Source organism: Syngnathus acus, chromosome 6, assembly GCF_901709675.1.
Source record: "Syngnathus acus chromosome 6, fSynAcu1.2, whole genome shotgun sequence".
In the NCBI taxonomy this organism is placed as follows: domain Eukaryota; kingdom Metazoa; phylum Chordata; class Actinopteri; order Syngnathiformes; family Syngnathidae; genus Syngnathus; species Syngnathus acus.
In genome coordinates this window covers 1202199-1223068 of record NC_051092.1, presented here as the reverse complement: position 1 = coordinate 1223068, position 20870 = coordinate 1202199, and the positions used below count along the sequence as shown (strand labels likewise).

Here is a 20870-nt window from a genome sequence, read left to right as displayed (position 1 = left end):
CTCTGATGTTTTATTTGCTTATACAATTGCAAAAATGCAGAGTGATTCAGTGTTGGCACTTGATAATGTCATCATTGGTGCTCTGGGCCTCCCATACTGTCTGCACCTTGTGCCCTGGTTGTATGCTCTTATAGGAATATAGCTATACGGTCGTCCCTGTGATAACCAGAGTTTCACCGTGGACTTCTGGTCAGCCAAGCACAAGGAAGTACTTAATGCACCGAGACATATAGATGTGGTCAAAATGACATGTTTCATGAAGTTCAGCCTCAGAATCCAAAAGTTATATGAAGTGACTTTTTGTTGGTCTGGGGATTTCAGAAAATGGGCAGTAAATATGCCCTGCGATTGGCAGGGCACCAGTCTGCCACCTCTGGCCTAAAGTCAGCAGGGTCCAGGGATCATTTGCAGCTCATCCGCAATCCTATTGAGGTCAACCCGTACCAAAAAAAAATTGGATGGATGGTCCGTAAATAAATAAAGGGCAGAGGAGAAAGATTTGGATTGAAGCTTAATTGAAGAGAACTGTAAGTCAAATAACCCCTCGTTATGAGTGAGGAGTGCAGAGGGCATCTTTAAACATATCCAACCTTGACAAAGATGGACGACCGACATACATTTGTTGGATGTAGAGTATGTATCATTTGTGTGATACCAAAGTGATTTTTCATTCTGAATTTTCCAATATGATGTCTTCATTGCGCACATTTGAGCTGTTACCCTTTCCTGTTGCAGTCACTTGGCCATGTCCTTTTCTTAAAACTGATGACAGGCCATTCAATTATTTTGTTATTGAAGCAAGGGGTCATTTTTGCACGTTTTCTGAAATCTTTAAATTGTCATAACATCCTTAATTCTTAAAGCATTGACAACATTTGAAGATTTTATGGCTTCCTCGAACTCTTTTCTAAAATCTAAATAAGAAAACAAACAAAAAACGTATGCCCTTTTTACCTATTGATATTTTCATACAAGCACAATGTTTTTGCCCATTTGTTTGTTTATTCAATTTGTATATAACCATTTATACCCGTCTTGTTTGAATACGTATAGGATTATTCCACGGGTATTTGCATCATGTAACTTTCATTAACTACAGTTACACGACAGTAACTGTTTTGATTACCATAGCTAGAACGGCAGAAGATGGCAAAGTGGAGAAATAGTACCATCTAGCGGTCAAAGGGGTATAATACAGTCTTGACTTCTACTTCCGGGTTACGTCAACGCGACCTTTGTCCATTTAAAACGCTTTAGTTGTGTTGTTGCAAAATACTAAACGCTATTACGTTTATTTTATTTTTTTCCGCTATGTATCACCAACCCGTATTGAAGAACCGGCGCACACTATTGGAGAGGGCCGAGAAGTTCGTTTCTGATGTTTACTTCACAGACTGCAACCTGCGAGGACGGTAGGGATACAAACTGCAACTTTCCTCTTGAATTCATTATCAATTTTTTATCAATTATTATCTTCGTACAGGTTATATGGAGACTCCCAGCCGGTGGAATCCATCAGCTCGTTTATGTCACCTAAACGAATAACATTCTCAGAGGCGCAAACGCAGAAGTTCAGCCCTTACAAAATTGGTGATCATTTTGGACCAACGTGAGTATTTTTTAACCACTTCCAAAAAAGAAAAGTATAGAGCAATACAATTTACCAAGTTTATTTTAGATGGTGGACGTGTTGGTTTAAAGTAGTCCTGGAAATCCCGGTTTCCTGGAGAGGAAAAGAAGTCCATCTTCTGTGGGAAAGTGATGGCGAGGGGATGGTCTGGAGGGATGGACAGCCAGTTCAGGTAAAAAAAAAAAAAAAAAAAGACCTTGTTAGCTTCTAGAGTTGTCTTAGTAGTAGACACCTTTGTGACTTCCTTTCTTGTTGGTCTGCAGGGTCTGACTAAAGAAGGTGAAAAGACAAGTTACATCCTTTCTGACTGTCTCACAGAGGAGGAGCCACACAGGTAAATTGGGAATAGAAATTACAATCAATTGTAAAATTGGGGGGAAAAAATGTTACAGCAATGTCTGAAACACAAATATGGCAGATCACTTGATATCTCAATAGCCCACGGGTGACATTGTTGGCTTGCTCTTATCTACTTTTCTTTCAGTGTGAACTTCTATGTGGAGCTGGCCTGTAATGGTCTTTTTGGAGCCGGTCAAGGGTCCATGATTGCAGCTCCGGATCCGAATAGGACATTCTCCGTGCGGAAGGCGGAGCTGGTTGTATTTAACAGAGATGTCAGGGAACTGCTGACTGATTTTGAGATGCTGATTGACATCGTCAAGGTATGGTCGGTTTTCTTTGGAAGCAAAATCAGGCAAAAGAGGAAAACGGTGTCGTTGTTTTGATAGGAACTGGGCGAGAGCGAGCAGCGGGGCTTCCAAGCGCTCTTCACCGTTAATGAAATGGTTAACGTGAGCGACCCGGCTGAGCCGAGTTCCTTTTCCAAAGCGCACGCTCTGGCTCACAAGTTCTTCAGCCAGCACAATGGCCAAAGCCAACATAGTGTCCATGCCATGGGTCACTGCCACATCGACTCAGGTTTGCATGAGAGATTTAGGAACGCATTTTTCGGACTATAAGTAACACACCTGTTTTATACTCGGGTCATATGCAACTTGTGTATATATTAAAATTCTAATTTGAATTGGCACCCAAAATCTCTGTTGTTTTGGTGGTTAGCAAATACTATTGGTGCATTACCACACGTGGCCACGAGGTGGTGGTAATGGACCAAAAGTGTGAGCATCACTGTTCTTTCTCGTTTTTTTTTTTTTTACTTCTACTCAGGAGCATCTTTTGCTTTGTACGACTTGTGATTTGTAGTCCGAAAAATACGGTATCTATTAGGGATGCACCGAAATAAGAATTCTTGGCCGAAACCGAAAACCAAAAATGAGGAAACCAAGGCCGAAAACCGAAAACCGAAACACCAAAAGAAATGATTATGTCAGTTATTAGAACCACAGCATTTATGGCTACATGTGTACTAACCTCACTAAAATCAAGGCATTGCAATAAACCAGTTACAAAAGTATGAAAATATTTATTTAGCACTGACATTACAACAATGCACAATATAAATTCAAATTCAAAAATAAAATAAAATAAAAATAAAATGTTTAACTTGACCCCACTCATGTGTACATTAAATAATAATTTACAGGCTTATAACTGACTGGCCTGCTGAAAGACTGTAAAATTAAATATGTTCTCTTATAAAAACATCCACCACAGACGGAGTGGGCGTGCTCGGTGTCAGTTTCCTTTTCTGTGTCGCCTTCTTCTCATATTCAGAATGGCGATCGGGATGTTTGGATTTCAGGTGATGAATTAAACCCGACGTGGAGAAACTTTTTGCAGATGCACCCCCTCTTGAAATTTCAGCATTGCATGTTTTGCAAATCGCTATCCGTGGATCTTTCTCTGAGATAGTGAAATCAGTCCACACCGCAGACATGCTGGCTCTTATCCCGTTTTCCCGCGTGCTGGCTGCGCTGTTTGCTCACGTCATCACAAGTTTCGGCCGTGTTGTTTCGGTGATTTAGGTCTTTCGGCCAAAAACCGAAAATGCACTTTTGGGTCATTTTCGGCCGAAAATTTTCGGTGGCCGAATTTTCGGTGCATCCCTAGTATCTATCTACACACTGGTCTGATGCCATTCAGTTTCATGTTTAGAGAAATATCCAATTTTACTCGCATAAGGACAATTTAGAGCGTGTGTGGACTAACTATGGTTATAAAGTGCAACCACAATGATAGCACGTTAAAGTAATACCTCTCTGACAGCTTCTGACTTTTTGAAAAGTCAAGTAAAATGCTTCTCTTGTATTGATTCCTTTTGACTGCGTCCATAGCTTGGCTGTGGCCTTACGAAGAAACCATTCGCAAATGCGGTCGGAGCTGGGTGACCGCCGTCCGTCTTATGGAAAAGAACCCCGAGTTTGTTTTTACTTGTTCTCAGGTAATTCATTCGCTCATCAATACGTGTCCAGTGTGCCGATCGGTGTCAGTTCAAATGCTTTTACTGTCGACCAGGCTCAACAATTTGAGTGGGTCAAGAGCTGGTACCCAGGACTCTTCTCAGAGATTCAACATTACGTCAAGACGGGACAGTTTGTGCCTGTCGGAGGAACGTGGGTGGAGATGGTGAACGCCCGAGCTTGGAAATGAGCCATCGTGCATTTTATTTAATGATCTCATTGAGCGTTGTCTGTCAGGATGGCAATCTGCCGTCAGGAGAATCCATGGTGAGGCAGTTCTTGCTGGGCCAGCGTTATTTTGAGCAAGAATTTGGAAAGCGTTGCAAAGAGGTAAGGGGAGGGGCGGGGTGATCTCGCCGTTATCGCTTTGCTCTGCTTCTCATCACTTGTCTCTGATTTAGTTCTGGCTTCCAGATACATTTGGCTACTCGGCCCAACTCCCTCAGATAATGCGCGGTTGTGGAATTCACAATTTTTTGACGCAGAAACTCAGTTGGAACCTCGTCAACACCTTCCCTGTAAGTTGAAAAACAAAACTGACAAATCAATGCAAATTCAAATTTCTGATTTCTATAGCACCACACGTTTTTCTGGGAAGGACTTGATGGCTCCACGGTTTTGACTCACTTTCCTCCTGGAAATTCCTACAATATGATGGGAAAGGTTGAAGACGTGAGTAAATTGAACATCTTTTTGTTTAGTCTGAGAATATATTCCCACATCACCCCAACCTCTGACCACACTCCCATCCGTGGGTGTTTCTGTTCCATCCGCAGCTTGTAAAAAGCGTCAAGCAAAACAAAGACAAAGGCCGAGCCAATCACAGCGCCCTGTTGTTTGGATTCGGTGACGGTGGCGGCGGCCCCACGCAGTTGATGTTGGATCGACTCAAACGGGTCCAGGACACAGATGGACTTCCCAAGTCAGTTCCTCCTTCCTGAACATGAACTCAGCAGTTCACAGATGGGACTGGCCAGAAACAACTGCTCGGCCCAAACCCCACCCGATGAACAACTCGCCGTTTTGTTTCTTATTCTTAAATAAGAAGGATATTATTAATTTTTATTGAAGTCATTACGGCATTGTATGAAGTGCACCATCGCTCATTTCCATCCCTACTTCCTGTCTTTGCATTTCAGGGTTCACAATTCCAGTCCCGACAAATTCTTTTCTCAGCTTTGGGCTGACTCACGTTTGCTGTGCACTTGGAGCGGTGAACTCTTCCTAGAGCTGCACAATGGCACGTACACCACACAGGCACAGGTAGATACATCGGATCAGATTTCAAAGCAACAGGTTCTCCAAATAATGAAAGACGTCTCATTTTTCTAGATCAAGCGAGGCAACCGCCAGTGTGAAACGCTTCTGCATGATGTTGAGATGGCCAGCAGCTTGGCAATGTGTCACCATAAAACATTTCAGTACCCCGCCGTGAAGCTGCAGGAACTCTGGAGGTCGGTGTTTTTAACCTGGCTAAATTGCTAACAGCTATCCAAGTGCGTTTTGATTGTGTTTCAGGCTTCTGCTGCTGAACCAGTTCCACGATGTCATCCCGGGCAGTTGTATAGAGATGGTTGTGGAGGATGCGTTGAGGTATTATGAAGGTGAGTCAAATGTTTTGGATTTTCTCAACCGTGGAGAGCTCTGTGCATTTATTTATTTGATCTTGGAATGTGCCTCACTTATGAGGAGGTCCAAGTCATTGCTCGCTACGTGGGTTTGAAATTGTCACGTCTTGTAGATATCAAGGGAAGCGGTGCTGCTCTTTTACAAGATGGCCTCAGAGCCCTCATGTCTCAGGGCGAGGCCACGGGTGTCTTCAACTCTCTGCCTTGGGAGCGACTTGAAGTCCTCCAGATACAAGATGGCCTCAGTCCACACAATTTAGGTATGTGATGGGATTTAACATCAAAGTTATGGTTTTTTTTTTTTTTTTAATGATTACGTCTGTTGCACCACAGCTCTGGTGCGAGTTCCGAGCATCGGCGTATCTCCCATTCAAGACGCAAAGCCTGTGACACCTGTCTGTGTTACTGTTCAGGTATATTTCATTGCATTTGTTACTCCCTGCTGGGTGAATTTGCATCATAAATTGTGTGTAACACGGCAGGCTGACGGCAGCGTTCTGATGGAAAACGGGATTGTGCGGGCTGTTGTGAACAAAGATGGCACACTGACGTCGCTGTGTTTGATCAGTGCTAACAGGTACTGTGGTTTTAAATGTGCTGGTTTTAATAAAAGGAGATTGAATTTTTTTTTACTAATTATTGTCTAAATTACTTTTTTTTTTACCATAGGGTAAACTAAATTACCCTTATGTCTATAGGAGATTCTTTGAGCAAAAAAAAAAAACCAACCTGTTACTCTCTATAAAGTCTTTCTTCCAATGCTGTTGTTTTCAGGGAAGCCATCCCGGATGGTTTCGCTTGTAACCAGTTTGTCATGTTTGATGACGTACCTCTGTACTGGGACGCTTGGGATGTTATGGATTACCACCTTCAAACAAGGTGTGAGTCATTGCCGTTCCACCCATTGGCATTCAATAACTCCAACCCCGCCCGCTTCCCCACAGGAAACCACTGGTGGAGGTACTGCGCCCTGCTCATGTGCTGTCGTCCCACGAACTCCGAGGAAGCGTGGCCTTCACGCTTTCCATCAGTGACAGGAGCACAGTCACGCAGGAGATTGTGATGGATGCCATGTGTCCTTACATTAAATTCAACACGCAGGTATGTTGGATTTAAAACGCTGAGTACATTGTGGATAAATATCTAGAAATGTGTTCTCAGGTCAACTGGGCTGAGTCGCACAAGTTTCTGAAGGTTGAGTTCCCAGTACGAGTGCACAGCCCCAACGCTACCTATGAGATCCAGTTCGGACATCTGCAGAGACCCACGCACAGGAATACATCATGGGACTGGGCCAGATTTGAAGTATAGACATGCACAATATGAACAAAAGTATTGGGACATGTGACAATTATACCTCCAGAAGCAAATACAGTATTGGCCTTCATAAAGTGAGAGTGTAACAAGACACTAGAATTATTCGTCTGCTGAATTGTGGTTCTACTCCTTTCAGGTTTGGGGTCACAAATGGGCCGATTTGTCCGAGCACAATTTTGGAGTGGCTCTGCTCAACGACTGCAAATACGGCTATTCGGTCCAGAAGAACACCATGACCCTCTCCTTGTGAGACCTCACATCACTTGTGGAACACATTTGAGCAGTTCTGTTGGGTCACAGTGAATCATGATGTTTTGACATCTATTTCAGGTTGAGGGCACCAAAGGCTCCGGATGCCAACGCCGATATGGGCACGCATCATTTCACCTATGCCATCATGCCACACACAGGTATTTTTTTTTTTCTTCTATTTTTTTTTTTTTTTTTAAAGCTTCATTATAAACATTTTTTTTTTTTAGGGTCCTTCCAAGATACCGCAGTCATCCAATGCGCTTACAACCTCAACTTCCCTTTGAGGCTAACGCCGTGCTCGCCAGCCGCAGCCGCATGGAGTGCCTTTTCCGTCAGCCCAGCCAGCGTCATCCTGGAGACTGTTAAACAGGTAACCCGTTGCTTGTTCAGCTTGGTTGTGGCCACTCAAGAGCGCTGATCGTCATGCAACGCGACAGGCCGAGGACAGGAAAGGAGCCGTCGTCGTCAGACTGTACGAGGCTCACGGCGGCGGCGTGACCGCAACCCTCCGCGTGATGTTTCCAGTCAAGGAGGCCTGGCAGTAAGTGACCTCAACATGTTTCTTTCATACATTTTTAAAAAGGAATCATGTTGAATTCTACTGTGTTCCTTTTCAGTTGTAATCTTCTCGAGCAAATTGACACTGCTGAGTCGGCACATGTGACTGAAAATGGAATTAGTCTCAACTTCAGCCCCTTTCAAGTCAGATCACTTTTGCTTGTTGTTAATGCATAAAAATTGGTCATTTTTGTTTATGTAATTGAAAATATTTCCAAAATATATATTTTTTTAATTCTACAAAAGATTAAAAATAGTATTTCAAAATCCAGTGATGCTTTGTTTTTACTTGACATTTTGCCTTGTCAGTCTTTCGCTACGCCTCCGAGGACCTGCAAATAAAAAAAGGGACGACTTCACAATTGAGTATTTCAATATTTTCTCCTTGTCAACTTTTCAAATCACAACCTTCTGCCGTCTTCTTCCTCCTTACAGGTGACTCGTCTTCACATCGTGGCGTGTTCACTTTCAAAGATTTCACAGCTCGTCGGGTTGTGGCTTCTTTTGGCCGCGCATCCTTTTCTGTCTTTGCCGCTTTCATTTCCTTTTTGACCGTTTTTTTCTTCTGTGTGCTTTCAGATTGTGTTTCAGCCCCCTATGATGATGTCAAATCACAGACGTTACATCATTTGTAAGTCGACCAAATATGATTTGATGGCTTGTACTTCTCTCTCGCTGCTATCATGATCCTCATCTTTTTTCGTTCTCTTTTTGACCTTTGGTGTTTTAGAAACTGTTGATGAGAAATGTTTACACACATTAGACTTTTCTTTGCTGTCATTGTCTTTTTGTTTTGGGTCAGATATTTTATGTCAGAAATGTACCTTTAGGAGCCATGGGGCCTGGATTGCCCTGTAATTACAATATTTGCCATTAGTATCACGAATGCAGAATAGGAAGCGCATGACCTACTTGGAACCAAATAGTTCTGCCATTGTGGTCGCGTAGAGACTTCATTCCATCCACATAGTAACACTGCAGCCAGGCCTGAAAGGCAGAGTAGTCGGCCTTCTCTGGATCGTAGCCTTTCCCACCTAACCGAAAAACAGTTTTGTTCTTTTACTATTCAGGATTAACCTTTAAATCTTGATCCTCAATCAGGCATTATTGTTGCGCACCTAAATGGACCACCTCCAGGGGAACTGTGTGGCACATCCCGAGTAGGTCAGCATTCTCATCTTTCACGGTGATCTTTCGAGCTGGCTGTGAGACATTGTTAGATGTTGAAACATTTGTGGTGGTGGGAGGGGAAGATTGTTTGTGTTGAAGTTCACCTTTTGCTTCAAAGTTTCGTTCTTTACTGACTTATTGTCTTCACAAGCATCCTCTGACTCAAGGCCTTCAAGCACAGCCCGGGCAGACGTGAAGGGCGGGATTTTTAACCTAACAACAAACACACTTGAATCACATTGCAACTTCCCTACTAATATTGTAGTCACTGACTAATACATGGCAGGAGGAAAATATCTTTCACCTGTAAAGGATTTCTGCCCTCAGATAGTTGCCAATTCCATTGAAGTACTTTTGATTGAGCAGGACTTCACAAATGGGCCTGTCAAAGGCTCGGTCAGACAGGTGTGACAGCACATTTTCCCTGCAAGGTAGTCATCAATGTGTCAAGTGAGGTACTGACATTCTTAGATTTGATGTTAGTAATGAAAGGCGCCTGGAACCTGAAGCTGTTGTACTCAAACATAATGCAGGGTCCTCTGTCAGGCTGCCAGGTTCCGTGTGGCTGCCAGCTGCCGAACCTGCGTGCGTCCACGTAGCTGAGCACTTTGCGAGGCTTTTCTTTGGTATAAAACCGCAGATGGGCGTGTTTGGGCAGCTCATCCTCTGCAGTGAAGCGAAAAAAGCCTGACATGCCAAAGCGAAACACAATGTCCATGGGCTGCTGTGTCTCTTCGGCCTTCGTGTCATCACTCTTAATTGGCGTCAGAGTAAGCTTCACTTCCTTCCCTCTGGAAGTGGCATTGATGCGGTACGCCTCGCAGGCAAAGGCTACGTCTGGATTCTTGCTGACCTCGGACTTTTGGACCGGGCTGGAAAACAACACCCCCTCGCACATTTTGTTCACGAAAAGGCTGGCCAGGTGCAGCTCGGGTCCTTCGGGCATCGTTGTTGGAATGCACTCAACTGTTACACAACTGCACAAAAACATTGGCTCAGTCATGTTGCACTGAGTCGAATTGCACTGCCCCGTTTTTCTCATATGCTGCTCAGTGTGTGACAAAATAAGTAGAAGATTGCTGTATTTTGAAAATAAGAGTACCTATAAGCATCATTCGGGTGAAAATAGGCTCGTAGGAAAACAGCAATTGGTATTTAAAAGATATAAAGTGCTTCTCAAACTGCAGCCACAACCCCCAATCTTACCTACATATTCTTTGTTTTTTTTCTTTTAGATGAGCTCCCAATGACGCCCGAAAGAATAATTCAGGTACCCCTTCATCTATTAATTATTAGACCACAACGTGCATATTATGCACAAGGCATAGTGTCCATACATGTCGGATTTTGTTGACAATTGTGAAACGTAAACATCTTCACTAGTTGTTGTAAACATCGCAAAGAAAGACGGCGTTTACATTGCCTGAGTTTAAAGTACTTACCACGAACCAGGAAATGGACGTCACTTCTGCGAAAATCTAACTTTATTTATGGAACAATTCGGAGAACAGTTCAAGTATATTTGTGTTGAAGGGGTTTCGCTTGGAGGCAGTGAGGTTGCGCTTGTCACGAACGCTTTTACGGCAGCGTGCTTGTTACCAAACATGTTTCGTAACGTTACCGCCAGCAAGCCATTCGATATCGCGAGATGTCCTTTGGAAAGGGTTCTTTTAATTGTGGTTTTACAAAAAACATTTTTTAATATGGGTCCATGGTTATAAATATGCTAAAAAGTCATATTTGTTTAAAAGCCTTGTATTACCCGAGGGGTAAGCACAGTGACGTATACCGCAATGCATGCTGGTAAATGTAGTCAAGGCACAGTTGTCAGTGGCAGGAGGACAGAGAGTAAAGGTATACATTTAATATTTTTATTACCACGAGAATATTCAGGTAGAAAATACAACTAAATATTAGTTCAAGTGCAGTACATTAGTACATTTAATCAGAAATACACACACACAAAGAAATAAATTGTAAAAAAGCATTTGTTTTTAGCTTTGGTCATTGTAAACCATTCATCATAGTCTGGGCTTGTTTGAGCTCTGCAAGAAATCCACAAACAACAGAAAATCATTATGACATCATTGGTTGCCAAATGATTTGGGATTTGTAACGGGACAAACCTGAAAGTAAGACTCTGAACTTGTCAGCAGAGAGCGAGACCACTGTGCTTTTTGATGAGCCCGACTCGGCGTCTTGAGCCTGTAGCTTTAGCTGAACGACCGCTTTGTTAACTTCCTTCATCTCGCTGGAGCTGAGTGTGTAGTCCACCCTCCAAGAGACTGCCTCTAGTCGACCCACTGAAATTCATAAGAGAACAGATTTATTAGCATTCTTTGTCGGAGTGCGCAATTTAATACTTACATCTCAAGCTGGTCTCTCTTAGTTTGTCTTGCACTGCGGAATGCTTATCTTCATATGACTTGCACAGCCCCATTGTGTGCTCTGAAAGAATGATCCATATATATATACACACATGTATAAACAGGTGCACCTCAAATTAGAATACTGAAAAAAAATACTTATTTTAGTGATTCAATTCAAAAGCAATTAAAGGAAATACAGTAAACACCCTCCATTGCAAGCTCCATGTTCGTTGTCACACTATTAAGCAAAAATAAAAAACACTTAATCTTAAATTTGACAGTACGCAGACCAACCCTTAGGCAGACCGAGCTGTTGCAGCTCACTGGATAAAGATTCACTGTCGACATCATGCTTGGCCGCACTGGATAAAATGAAGCTGAGCACGGCCACACTGGCTTTGATATCTCCACTGTCTGCAAGACACATTGTCACAAAATCACATTGTGTCACAGAAATTTACATTAGTAGCTGCATATTAGCAATTATTTGATGCAGAAGGAAACTTACCAAACTTTGCATCAGCTGTAAGCTTTGTAACTTTGTCATACTGAAATATTCGTAGATAGCACGTTATTACTGGTTATGTTTGAAAAGCATTTGGGAGAGTGGGGCCATACTTACATCAATACCTTCCCCGAGGAGACCTTTCAGCACTTGGGCACAAAGGAGTTTCATTTTGACACTAGACTAAAAGAACAGATAAGATCATGATACAATTTAAATGACAACTTGTCGCGTTGATAAACCTGTTGAGTACTCACCATTTTTGCCAGGGTACTGATTTCGGCAAGTACCCAATCGGGGCAGTCCAAATCTCCACAGAATCGGAACCGCTGAAAGGAAAACCATCACATGATGAGCGACAGCAACTTGCAAGCCATAATTCCATTCTACTAGCCATTAGCTGAGCGACGATCAATTGGGGCAAAATTAGTGATCAAATACAGTTTGGCAAAGTTTTGCTCCATTGCATTACTTGCCAAATACACAGATAGAATGAGAATTTGTATTTACCATTGTTTGCTAACCATAGACGACGAGACGAGACGCGGAAGTGAAAAGGAAGTGGCTTGCATACTTGACAGCTGATTGGTTAAGAGAGTGGGCGGGGCGTCGCTCCACACTCATTGGTACGCAGTGATCCTCGCTTTACGACGCGCACCGTTCCGAGAGTGTAGTAAAATTACAATATAACTTATTTGGATGCAATGCATGACGGTCGTAACCTCAAAATGTTGTATGACCATCGTAAACCGAGTAACCAGTGTACTACTTTCTATTTCTAGGTATCAAATGGATAGGATTCTTTTTTGTCTACAATATATTACATGATTCGTAGCTAACAGCATCAATCAGACATCTTGTCGCTTTACAAATCGCTTTTACCCTACACACGATATAACTTTTTAAATATAGATCATTATTGAAGATATTTTGCTCAATTTTATGACATTTTCTAGGTTGAATACAAACAACAGCACTCCAATGATTACATAACAACCATAACCAGACATAAACAGGAATTATCCTTTGTAGGACACACCCAATATTGAGTATTTGGACCACATGAAAATTCTACTTGGATTTCAGAAGGAGAAATCCTAATACATCATTTACATTAGCAAAGATGGGTAAGCGGTTTCTTTTATTACTTAGTGGCCATGTTGAATGCAAAATATAGTATATTGTCGTTTGACATAAAAAAATATATCATTCGGATTAAATAGATCATTGAAATAGTAATAATTACAAAGTTTTTAAAAATGGTCTGGTATTGAACTAGATTTAGGTTGAAATGTTCATTACATGTGGAAGTTGGCTTGTTCAAAACATGTAGCTTCCATTTTTAACGTATTCTAACCACGCTTCTAATGACGCATTAGGTCACGTGATTCGTGCTTTCCACCAAATGGCATTGGCTACGCACAAACGCATAAAAAGGACATGAAAGCCTTTCTAGGACGTTGATAGCTTTTTATTTGCCATAAATCAGCTATTATTTAACATCCACTTCAGTCTTTGGTTTGTCTGGCTCTTAAGTAGTTTACTTGGAAGGGCCATTTGTTAACATCCTCTTGCTGGATTTGCAGCAGGGGGCGTATGTGAGTGAGTCACTGCTGAGTATTGAAATGAGGTTTCTCGCGTGCATGAGAGTCAGTCGCTGGACCACTGATGAATGCAAGATGAAGCTGATTCCAAGTCTTTTGCTGCATTTTCTTTGGAGCCTCCACGTCAGCTCAGAGGACACGCCAACCTTTGGATCTAAGAATATCCCAAGACTTCTGAGTCAAGGTAAACCAAAACACCTTTAACAGTTTATGAGATGATGATAATTAAATGGATTAGTAGTCTTGAGAGTTGCGTAATAAAAGGAATGCCTCGCTATCAGTATCAGATATATTTAAAAAAAAACACAAAATTCTATTTACATTGTTGTTCGATTTATGTGAAGGAGAGCTGAGAAAAGTTCCCAATATTTCGACCCTATTTTTATAAAAAAGTAGTCAAAATATTTATCAATAACAAAGATTGTTGGATTAATACTGGTCCGTTTGGTGCTGAGCAAGTGTTTTCTTCTGACATTTTTATCCCCAGGAATCTTATTTATAAATTCAAACATATTCATGAAGGTCTTTCGTCCAACTAAACTCTTCAACTTTGGTGAATGTTCACATTCTGCTGATCTTTGCCAAGGCGCAATTGTTAACACAGCTGTTGCATTGGTGTGGTTGTGCAGGTGTGCCTAATATTGTGGCTGGCCTCTGTACTGTGGTCCAAAATGCTGTGATGACCTTCACTCACATTCTTGAATGAAAATATTGTTGCTGCTTTATCTTCCAGAAGTCATCAGCAGAAAAGTTCTCCACCCAGCCTATCAAAACCACACAGTTTTATTTTATCATGAAGACTCTGGGGAGACATACGTAGGAGGAACTGACTTTGTGTTCCAGCTTGACTTGGATCGCTATCAAATTGCTCAGGTGGGTGCCGCTTTTTCTTTTCACTGCACTTTTTCCATGGCCATCAGCTCGCACTCACTCTGAGTCGTTGATGCAGCAGAAGAGATAATTAGATTGCGCCCTAAAGGATTAGTATCTCTGTTGTGACGCACTCAATGCTTCATCATGGCTGACTTTTGGAAACCTTTCTGTTTTTCGTTTCAAATGAATTCATCAAGACTTTACTATTATTCCACAAGCCATTATCTTAAGTGCCATTGAAGGAAAATGTGTGTCATTTAACGGCAACACAAACCTCCATTTGTGGACACTGCAAATTCTTCATTCATTAGTTTTATGTCCATGCAGGAAATCCATCTGGAGGCTACGGGGGAAGAGCCGTGGCAGGAGGTTGGTAACCATGAAAATGGCTCGAATGATGTGTGCTGCGTGGAAATAATAAGATGCTTGCTGCACAGGGCCCTCGCCAATATGTCATCACTGTCATCGAGAAGTTTGGGGACAGTCTGTTTGTCTGCGGGACCAACGGACAAAGGCCTCACTGTTGGAAGCTTGGAAGTTCTGTAAGTGCATCACACATCTATCTGCTGCAGTTAATATGGGCTCATTTCAGGAGCCATTAAATGCCACTTTGTGGGCAATTGAAGGTTTGTTTGATGTGACAGACATCCTGTTGACTTTGTGCTGTTCCACTTTCAGGCCACTGACAAGATTGAGCATCAGGAAGGGACGGGAATCTCACCGTTTTCGTACACGCAGAACTCACTGTCCCTCACAGTTGGTATGTTAAATGGCGCCTCTTACGTGTTTCTTCAAGGCGTGAGAATGTGATGTGTAATCCCTGTAAGTGGCGTAGGGATAAAAGGTGCCTAATAATAGCGTGCCGGTGCCTGGTTTTGTGTTTGCTATTTTAGAGGGCGATCTATACGCTGCCGCACCGCTGGATACTGATGGAAGCTCCTTGCAGTTCAGAAGGAAAGCAGGCAGGAGAGCCAAAGTCTGGATGTACGACAGTTGGGTCTCAGGTAAATCGTTTACAAAAGTCGTTTAAATCTGTAATTCTGACTTTGAGACCATATACAGCAGTGTCATTATTCGGACAAATCCAACAACAATTTTGCTTTTGATTTAAAACAACCATACAAACGTTGTCGCCCACTAGCTTCATGCTAACACATGGGAAATCCCATAGACAGGCTAATAATTAGCATCAATAGTTGCAACGTTATCACATATATAATAATATAAAAATAATATAATATTATAACGTGAAATTATTATTTTTCGTATTTATTTTTGATGTTTTTGGGGGGACTCTGGATCAGATAAGCCTGCCTGCTCTTTATGTCCTGTACTTTGACTCATCAGTATCAATGTCCTTCTCGTACAGAGCCCACATTTGTCTCTGCCTCCTGGGTGAAGCGTAAAGACGACCCCGAAAATGAAAAGATCTACATCTTTTTCCGTGAAAAGAACTCTGACCAAAACCCGGAAGCTGATCCGTGGATTTCCAGAGTGGCCAGAGTTTGCAAGGTACCTTGGACAATAGACAGTGACTCAGATGACATTAGGGGAAAATCAGATTTCGATCCACGTTATTTCTCAGAAAGCTGTCAGTGTCAGGTAACATGAGTTGGCATTCATTCAGAGACTCAGTAACGCAATTTGCATCTATCTCTTTTCAACATACAATATTTAGCAGCACAGCCGTGTCGGAAAACATGACACTCTTTTGTTTGCTGTTTTCCAGACTGATGAAGGCGGATCAAAGCGATTTTTCCAGAACACGTGGACATCTTTTCTCAAGGCTCGACTGGTGTGCGGCTTTCCAGAAGAGTCCCTGTATTTCAACCGGCTGCAGGACGTCTACGTGCAGCACGCCCCAGACTGGCGGGACACAAGGGTTTATGCCCTCTTCACCAGCAGCTGGTTTGACACTTTCCCTTCATTTGATTGCGTAGCAACCCCAAGTGGATGGCACCAAATTTCGAAATGGCGACTAACAGAAGCTCTATGTAAAGGTTATGACTTACTCCTTCTGCAGAATGTATGGTGCGATCGGTTGGTCAATGGTCACTTCATTAGGTACACTTGCAAGAGAATTATTGTGGGAACATACATACAATATGGTAGTAGCAGTAATTGTATATTTCTTTCTTTATTAAGAATGCAAAATAAAATAATAATTGTTATTATATAAAAGGATAGTATTTTTATATAAAGTAATATTATCCTAATATTCTATTATTTTGTAAATAAAAAAAGTAAATGTTAAACTATTGATATACAAGCGAATAATAATAATTTATGATTAGGATTTAATAGTATATCATATTGTGAATAAATTAATCCAATGATTAAAAATAATACATAATTATACAATAACAATCAATCATTATAATGCTGCTGATAATGATTATTTTCAACATAAAAAAAACCATCAAACTAATCATACTTTCAATAATGCTGTCAATAGATGATTATTATTTTTACAAATAATGCATTCTATATTGGATGAGGGAAAATAATCCTTGGTTAACCTTCTCAGACCATCGCTGTTTCATCTGCATAGTGAAAACAACATCTGAAGTGACATGTTATGTTTCGAAGGAAATTCAGCGCAACCCTGTTTCAATAACACTCGGAGAAATTGAGGAGTGTAGTTATGTAATGTCATAAAGATTCAGGGTGGTGCAGCCTCTTCTGCTGTGGCTCACTCTCTCCCTCCCACGAGTATTACTCAAGCACGATGAGTAAACATTGGAGTTTTAATTTAGATGACCCGTGACCATCATACATGGAGCAATGCAATCAGTGTTTCCGACAGCCACAGCAATCACGTTTCTGGCCCCCGTGGGCGTCCCGTGACGTCATGTGACGGGGGCCAAATATGACAGGCATTGTCTTCATTTTGAAATTTTCCCAAAAAATCTACTTATACTATAATTGGGTGAATACAACAAAACATGACCATCTCACAGTCCCTTCAAGTTTTGTCACGCTAAATCAGAATCAACTTTATTCACGTTGGACTCCTTCTCTTCATTTTACAGGAACGCCACTGCAGTCTGTATTTATTCCATGGAAACCATTGAAGGCATTTTTAACAACTCCACCTTCAAGGGCTATGACAAGGCTGTTCCACAACCAAGGCCAGGAACTGTAAGTCTTATTTTCATGTGTCCCATGTGGTTGAGCTGTGTAGCCTTGACAAAACATGGAAGGTTTCTCATTAGTTGTGCGCATCACCACTTCTCACCAAGGGTGGTTTCCAACTTCACGTTAAGGCGTGAACGTTCATCACTTGTGAGTGATGAGACAGCTTACTAGCGAGAAGAGGTGAAGTTCCAGTTAGAAACAAAATGTTGATGAAAAAGTACGTCTTGTGTTGTTTCAGTGCGTACGCAACAGCCGCCTACTGCCGCTAGCCACCGTCAGCGTGGTGAGAGATTATCCCGAAATGAGCGACTGGGTCCACTCTGTGCACTACACCAGTCCTTTCTACGTCAGCAACGATAACTACACCAAAATAGTCGTGGACCGAGTCCAGGCGGCTGACCTGAGCGCCTACAATGTTCTGTTGCTGGCCACTGGTAGGTTACATCCTGTTTGTTTGCCAAACAATACATTTGTTGGACTATTTTTAGTCCTTTCTTTGGCTAATTTTGTTCAACAAAGCCCAACACATCCTGTTCCTCATTCCTCACGACAAGCTTTGTGTTTCAATGAGCTTTTTGCACTGCAGTCAATTTGCAACTGAAATAATTTAGTAGTGACACACTTGACTTTTTTGTGATGCTTATCATATCCTATAGACTCCGGGAAGATCCATAAAATTTTAGAGTCCGGATCGGAACCTTTCATCATCTCCCAAACGGAAATCTCAAGTCAGTCCAGCATACAGTCGATGAAACTGGACTCTAAAAAGGTACAGCTCAATAAAAACTAGTTGTTACTGTTCTTGAACTCTTTTACGAGCTAGCCGTGCACATTTACTGAGTGCTTTTCAGCAAATGTTTTGGTTTTCGATCGGGGGTTTGAGTGTACTCCCGAGCTCTTTATCCTGTTTCAACTTCACGTGACTTGAATGTTTTTTTTAAAGCATGGAAAACAGCCACAATGGTGAAAATGTTGTTCGATGAGTACCTGTGTGGCAGTCTTAAGGGAAAATGAGCAGAAAGCTCTTGTATTCTATTGGATTGTTAAAGTTGACACATTTTTTGTTTTCGCCTAGAAAAAACTGGTGGTGAGTTTCGCAGAGAAAATCTCGGTGGTGGACCTCCGGAGTTGTGATGAGTATAACAAATCGTGCGCAGACTGTGTTCTGGCTCGGGACCCCTATTGTTCCTGGACTCATTCTGGATGCACCCCGACTGTCCCGTAAGTCTGAAACATCGAATAATTAATATTTCATTAATTAAAGGTTGGATGTTTTTCTTTTTTTTTTCTACAGTGAGGGCATTCAAAATATTGTTGATGGGAGAACAAACGTGTGTTCTGCAACCACATCAGGTACTCAAATACTAAATACCATGACGGGTTCAGATCCCGCTATTTTGCAGATAGATTTATTTGTCCCTTTATAACTCAATTCAGTTTATTTGGGGATGTAATTCCACTTTTGGCCACTAGGAAACTGCATGCGATTGTGTTTAACACTGTTCAAAGAAGAAGAAGAAGAAACAGGAAGTGTTTCAAACTCAGCCTCATTTTTGCTGTAGGAATTAGAAATATTTTTGAACATCCTCTCGATCATCCTGTGTTTTATGCCTACAAAAAGCAAAGGCTATTTTTATTATGTACATTATTGAGCATGATTATTGTTATCTATATTGGGGAATGCAAGTTACCACATAATGAATGCCATTGTTCTTTTCTCCCACTTGGTCTTGCCCTTTTAAGAACATAATCAAGTCAACCGGACCAGACGAAACGCCGCACCGCCCGTAGACGACGATTTCTTGATTCTGCCCGCTGTGCCCATGGGTGTCCCTTTCTACCTGTCGTGTCCCATTGACTCTTACCACGCCGTCTACACGTGGAAACACGGTGACCAGAGCAGGCCTTGCCTCCAGATGCACTCCAACTGCCTGCTCCTCATCCCCGCCATGAGCCGCGAGAGCTACGGCAACTATGACTGCGTCTCGGAAGAGAGGGACCACGTCAAGGTGGTGAAGAGATATCATCTCACCGAGCAAGATGGCCGACGTACCAAGGGCGACCGAGGTAAAGCATCGGCTGTCGTAGCACAGACATTGTGGATCACACTTGGACTTAGCCTTGCCTTGTTGTTTTTAAACTGAACTACTGAGTGAAAATGTGGCTGCAACATATTCACCCCACATCCATCCATCCAGCTAGAAAGCTAAAAGAAAGTTCCATTTCTGTCTTTTTTTTTTGACTACTACTACTTTCCTACTCGAGAAGGCTTTGGTGCCATCTTGTAGCATCTTAAGGCATGATAGAAGATAAAAAAAAAAAACACTAAGATTCCGCAAAGAGTTCAACAAATAGCTGATGATAGAGTCGTGGCCGTTAATGATCGGCCAGGACAAAATTCTGTGCTTTTAGTGGTCCAAAGTTTTATCTTGTGTTCCAAATGATTTCAAGAAAAGTGACCATATTATTAAGAGGACTGCTGTTAACTACCATGGCAAATTTGAATGGTTAAAAAAAATTGCCAAGATCATGAATCTACACTACACGATAAACACTAACACAACACATTACCTATGAATTATTCTAGTGTCTAATTCATTTTCTACAAGTACGTAGCCTCAACACTACGACGAGCGGTGTAAGTTTGTTCTGACAGCGAGAGAAATGCCAGTCCAGCATTTTGCAAGTGATATTTGAAAGGTGAAACTGAAGGAATCCCCTTGTGTTTGTATGTGTGTCCTCTGTTCCCTCAGCTTCATCCACAAAGTGAGTCAGTGCTCTGGACTTCTTGTTCACAAACAGTGAGTCTCGCACATGTTGAGACAGGTGGTTTAGTCCACAAGGAGCAGTGCAGTCTGGCTCTCTTCCAGCCTATTGGGCGAGTATATTGTGTGCACCCCCCGAGTCCTTGGGTGAATCTCTTTGTTTTGTTCCCCACCACCACCTACCTACCTACCTCTGCTGAGAACAACTCACGGACAAGGAGGCCTTTGTAAAACGTGCAATAAGACAGCCTTTGTTACTGAAAACCTTCTCAATGATATCGATTTTATTTCAACTACTTATGTTTACTGCACTATCGTTTGGATATTTTTGTATAGATGTTTAGATTAATATGAATTATAAAGTATATTTATTAGCAAATTACATTTTGGTACAAATCTTTGAATTACGTCTATCGAAATGCAAAAATGTTCTTATGTGGCACCGCTCGTCTAAACATGGTGTTCTGAAGTGTGGAATTAGAATTAAGCCGATGAAATCATCCATTTTGGCCAATATCAATATTGGACAAAAATGGTAGTCCCCTGAGATGGATGGCCTCATCTTATTAATTTTTTTTCCACAACCATGATAGTCATCAGAAAATCTTGTTTGGGCTAATGGTGTCAACATATTGTTGAAAAGATTATTTTTGCATTCTTTTACCTTCAGGACTATTTATGTTTTCATTTTCATTTAATGG

General features: G+C 41.7%; 4 protein-coding genes across 6 annotated transcripts; 2 read left to right on the top strand and 2 right to left on the bottom strand.

The window, feature by feature from the left end:
* Nucleotides 1-1204: 1204 nt before the first annotated feature.
* On the top strand, nucleotides 1205-13109 carry man2c1 (mannosidase, alpha, class 2C, member 1). Its single transcript, XM_037255388.1, has 28 exons — nucleotides 1205-1412; nucleotides 1484-1609; nucleotides 1679-1802; nucleotides 1894-1964; nucleotides 2115-2292; nucleotides 2359-2548; nucleotides 3865-3971; nucleotides 4046-4156; nucleotides 4228-4320; nucleotides 4392-4508; nucleotides 4567-4662; nucleotides 4767-4912; nucleotides 5130-5253; nucleotides 5323-5444; nucleotides 5509-5594; nucleotides 5732-5878; nucleotides 5952-6031; nucleotides 6101-6195; nucleotides 6393-6497; nucleotides 6563-6719; nucleotides 6780-6923; nucleotides 7072-7181; nucleotides 7266-7345; nucleotides 7415-7557; nucleotides 7625-7728; nucleotides 7805-8376; nucleotides 10151-10185; nucleotides 12746-13109. Exons 1-26 carry the CDS (start codon nucleotides 1312-1314, stop codon nucleotides 7920-7922), a joined length of 3075 nt encoding a protein of 1024 aa, XP_037111283.1. The 5' UTR covers nucleotides 1205-1311; the 3' UTR covers nucleotides 7923-8376; nucleotides 10151-10185; nucleotides 12746-13109.
* Nucleotides 7955-10654, bottom strand: neil1 (nei-like DNA glycosylase 1). Of its 2 annotated transcripts, none has more exons than XM_037255396.1 (10): nucleotides 10358-10654; nucleotides 9419-9892; nucleotides 9220-9339; nucleotides 9020-9128; nucleotides 8864-8948; nucleotides 8658-8779; nucleotides 8570-8597; nucleotides 8411-8478; nucleotides 8154-8340; nucleotides 7955-8077 (listed from the first exon to the last, which is right to left on the bottom strand). In XM_037255396.1, exons 2-10 carry the CDS (start codon nucleotides 9859-9861, stop codon nucleotides 8031-8033), a joined length of 1209 nt encoding a protein of 402 aa, XP_037111291.1. In that variant the 5' UTR covers nucleotides 9862-9892; nucleotides 10358-10654; the 3' UTR covers nucleotides 7955-8030. The 2 variants fall into 2 exon arrangements, with proteins under 2 accessions (XP_037111291.1, XP_037111292.1); XM_037255397.1 differs by lacking the exon at nucleotides 10358-10654 and adding an exon at nucleotides 10122-10351.
* Nucleotides 10773-12418, bottom strand: commd4 (COMM domain containing 4). The gene is made up of 8 exons (XM_037255398.1): nucleotides 12300-12418; nucleotides 12047-12118; nucleotides 11907-11972; nucleotides 11793-11832; nucleotides 11579-11698; nucleotides 11283-11363; nucleotides 11042-11218; nucleotides 10773-10960 (listed from the first exon to the last, which is right to left on the bottom strand). Exons 1-8 carry the CDS (start codon nucleotides 12300-12302, stop codon nucleotides 10920-10922), a joined length of 600 nt encoding a protein of 199 aa, XP_037111293.1. The 5' UTR covers nucleotides 12303-12418; the 3' UTR covers nucleotides 10773-10919.
* Nucleotides 13110-13389: 280 nt separating the features above from the next.
* sema7a (semaphorin 7A) lies at nucleotides 13390-20635 on the top strand. Of its 2 annotated transcripts, none has more exons than XM_037255393.1 (15): nucleotides 13390-13577; nucleotides 14127-14266; nucleotides 14594-14635; nucleotides 14704-14808; nucleotides 14945-15026; nucleotides 15160-15270; nucleotides 15636-15778; nucleotides 15996-16174; nucleotides 17299-17407; nucleotides 17643-17838; nucleotides 18061-18173; nucleotides 18480-18625; nucleotides 18699-18757; nucleotides 19160-19471; nucleotides 20158-20635. In XM_037255393.1, exons 1-15 carry the CDS (start codon nucleotides 13415-13417, stop codon nucleotides 20172-20174), a joined length of 1917 nt encoding a protein of 638 aa, XP_037111288.1. In that variant the 5' UTR covers nucleotides 13390-13414; the 3' UTR covers nucleotides 20175-20635. The 2 variants fall into 2 exon arrangements, with proteins under 2 accessions (XP_037111288.1, XP_037111287.1); XM_037255392.1 differs by having other exon boundaries at nucleotides 19148-19471.
* Nucleotides 20636-20870: the final 235 nt, after the last annotated feature.

Bases quoted from the DNA above. Each gene is read 5' to 3' on its own strand.
- commd4 (XM_037255398.1), bottom strand. The intron at 11,699-11,792 runs GTAAGTTTCCTT...TGTGTCTTGCAG, and splicing joins TACAGCTGATGCAAAGTTTG to ACAGTGGAGATATCAAAGCC. The intron at 10,961-11,041 runs GTTTGTCCCGTT...GATTTCTTGCAG, and splicing joins GTTCAGAGTCTTACTTTCAG to AGCTCAAACAAGCCCAGACT.
- neil1 (XM_037255396.1), bottom strand. From the start codon at position 9,861: ATGCCCGAAGGACCCGAGCTGCACCTGGCCAGCCTTTTCGTGAACAAA. The intron at 8,780-8,863 runs GTGCGCAACAAT...TTTTTCGGTTAG, and splicing joins CCTGGAGGTGGTCCATTTAG to GTGGGAAAGGCTACGATCCA. The intron at 8,479-8,569 runs GTACATTTCTGA...TCTCATCAACAG, and splicing joins AGGCCCCATGGCTCCTAAAG to TTTCTAAAACACCAAAGGTC.
- sema7a (XM_037255392.1), top strand. From the start codon at position 13,415: ATGAGGTTTCTCGCGTGCATGAGAGTCAGTCGCTGGACCACTGATGAA. The intron at 18,174-18,479 runs GTACAGCTCAAT...GTTTTCGCCTAG, and splicing joins TGAAACTGGACTCTAAAAAG to AAAAAACTGGTGGTGAGTTT. The intron at 18,626-18,698 runs GTAAGTCTGAAA...TTTTTTCTACAG, and splicing joins GGATGCACCCCGACTGTCCC to TGAGGGCATTCAAAATATTG.
- man2c1 (XM_037255388.1), top strand. From the start codon at position 1,312: ATGTATCACCAACCCGTATTGAAGAACCGGCGCACACTATTGGAGAGG. The intron at 5,879-5,951 runs GTATGTGATGGG...GTTGCACCACAG, and splicing joins CCTCAGTCCACACAATTTAG to CTCTGGTGCGAGTTCCGAGC. The intron at 7,729-7,804 runs GTAAGTGACCTC...GTTCCTTTTCAG, and splicing joins CCAGTCAAGGAGGCCTGGCA to TTGTAATCTTCTCGAGCAAA.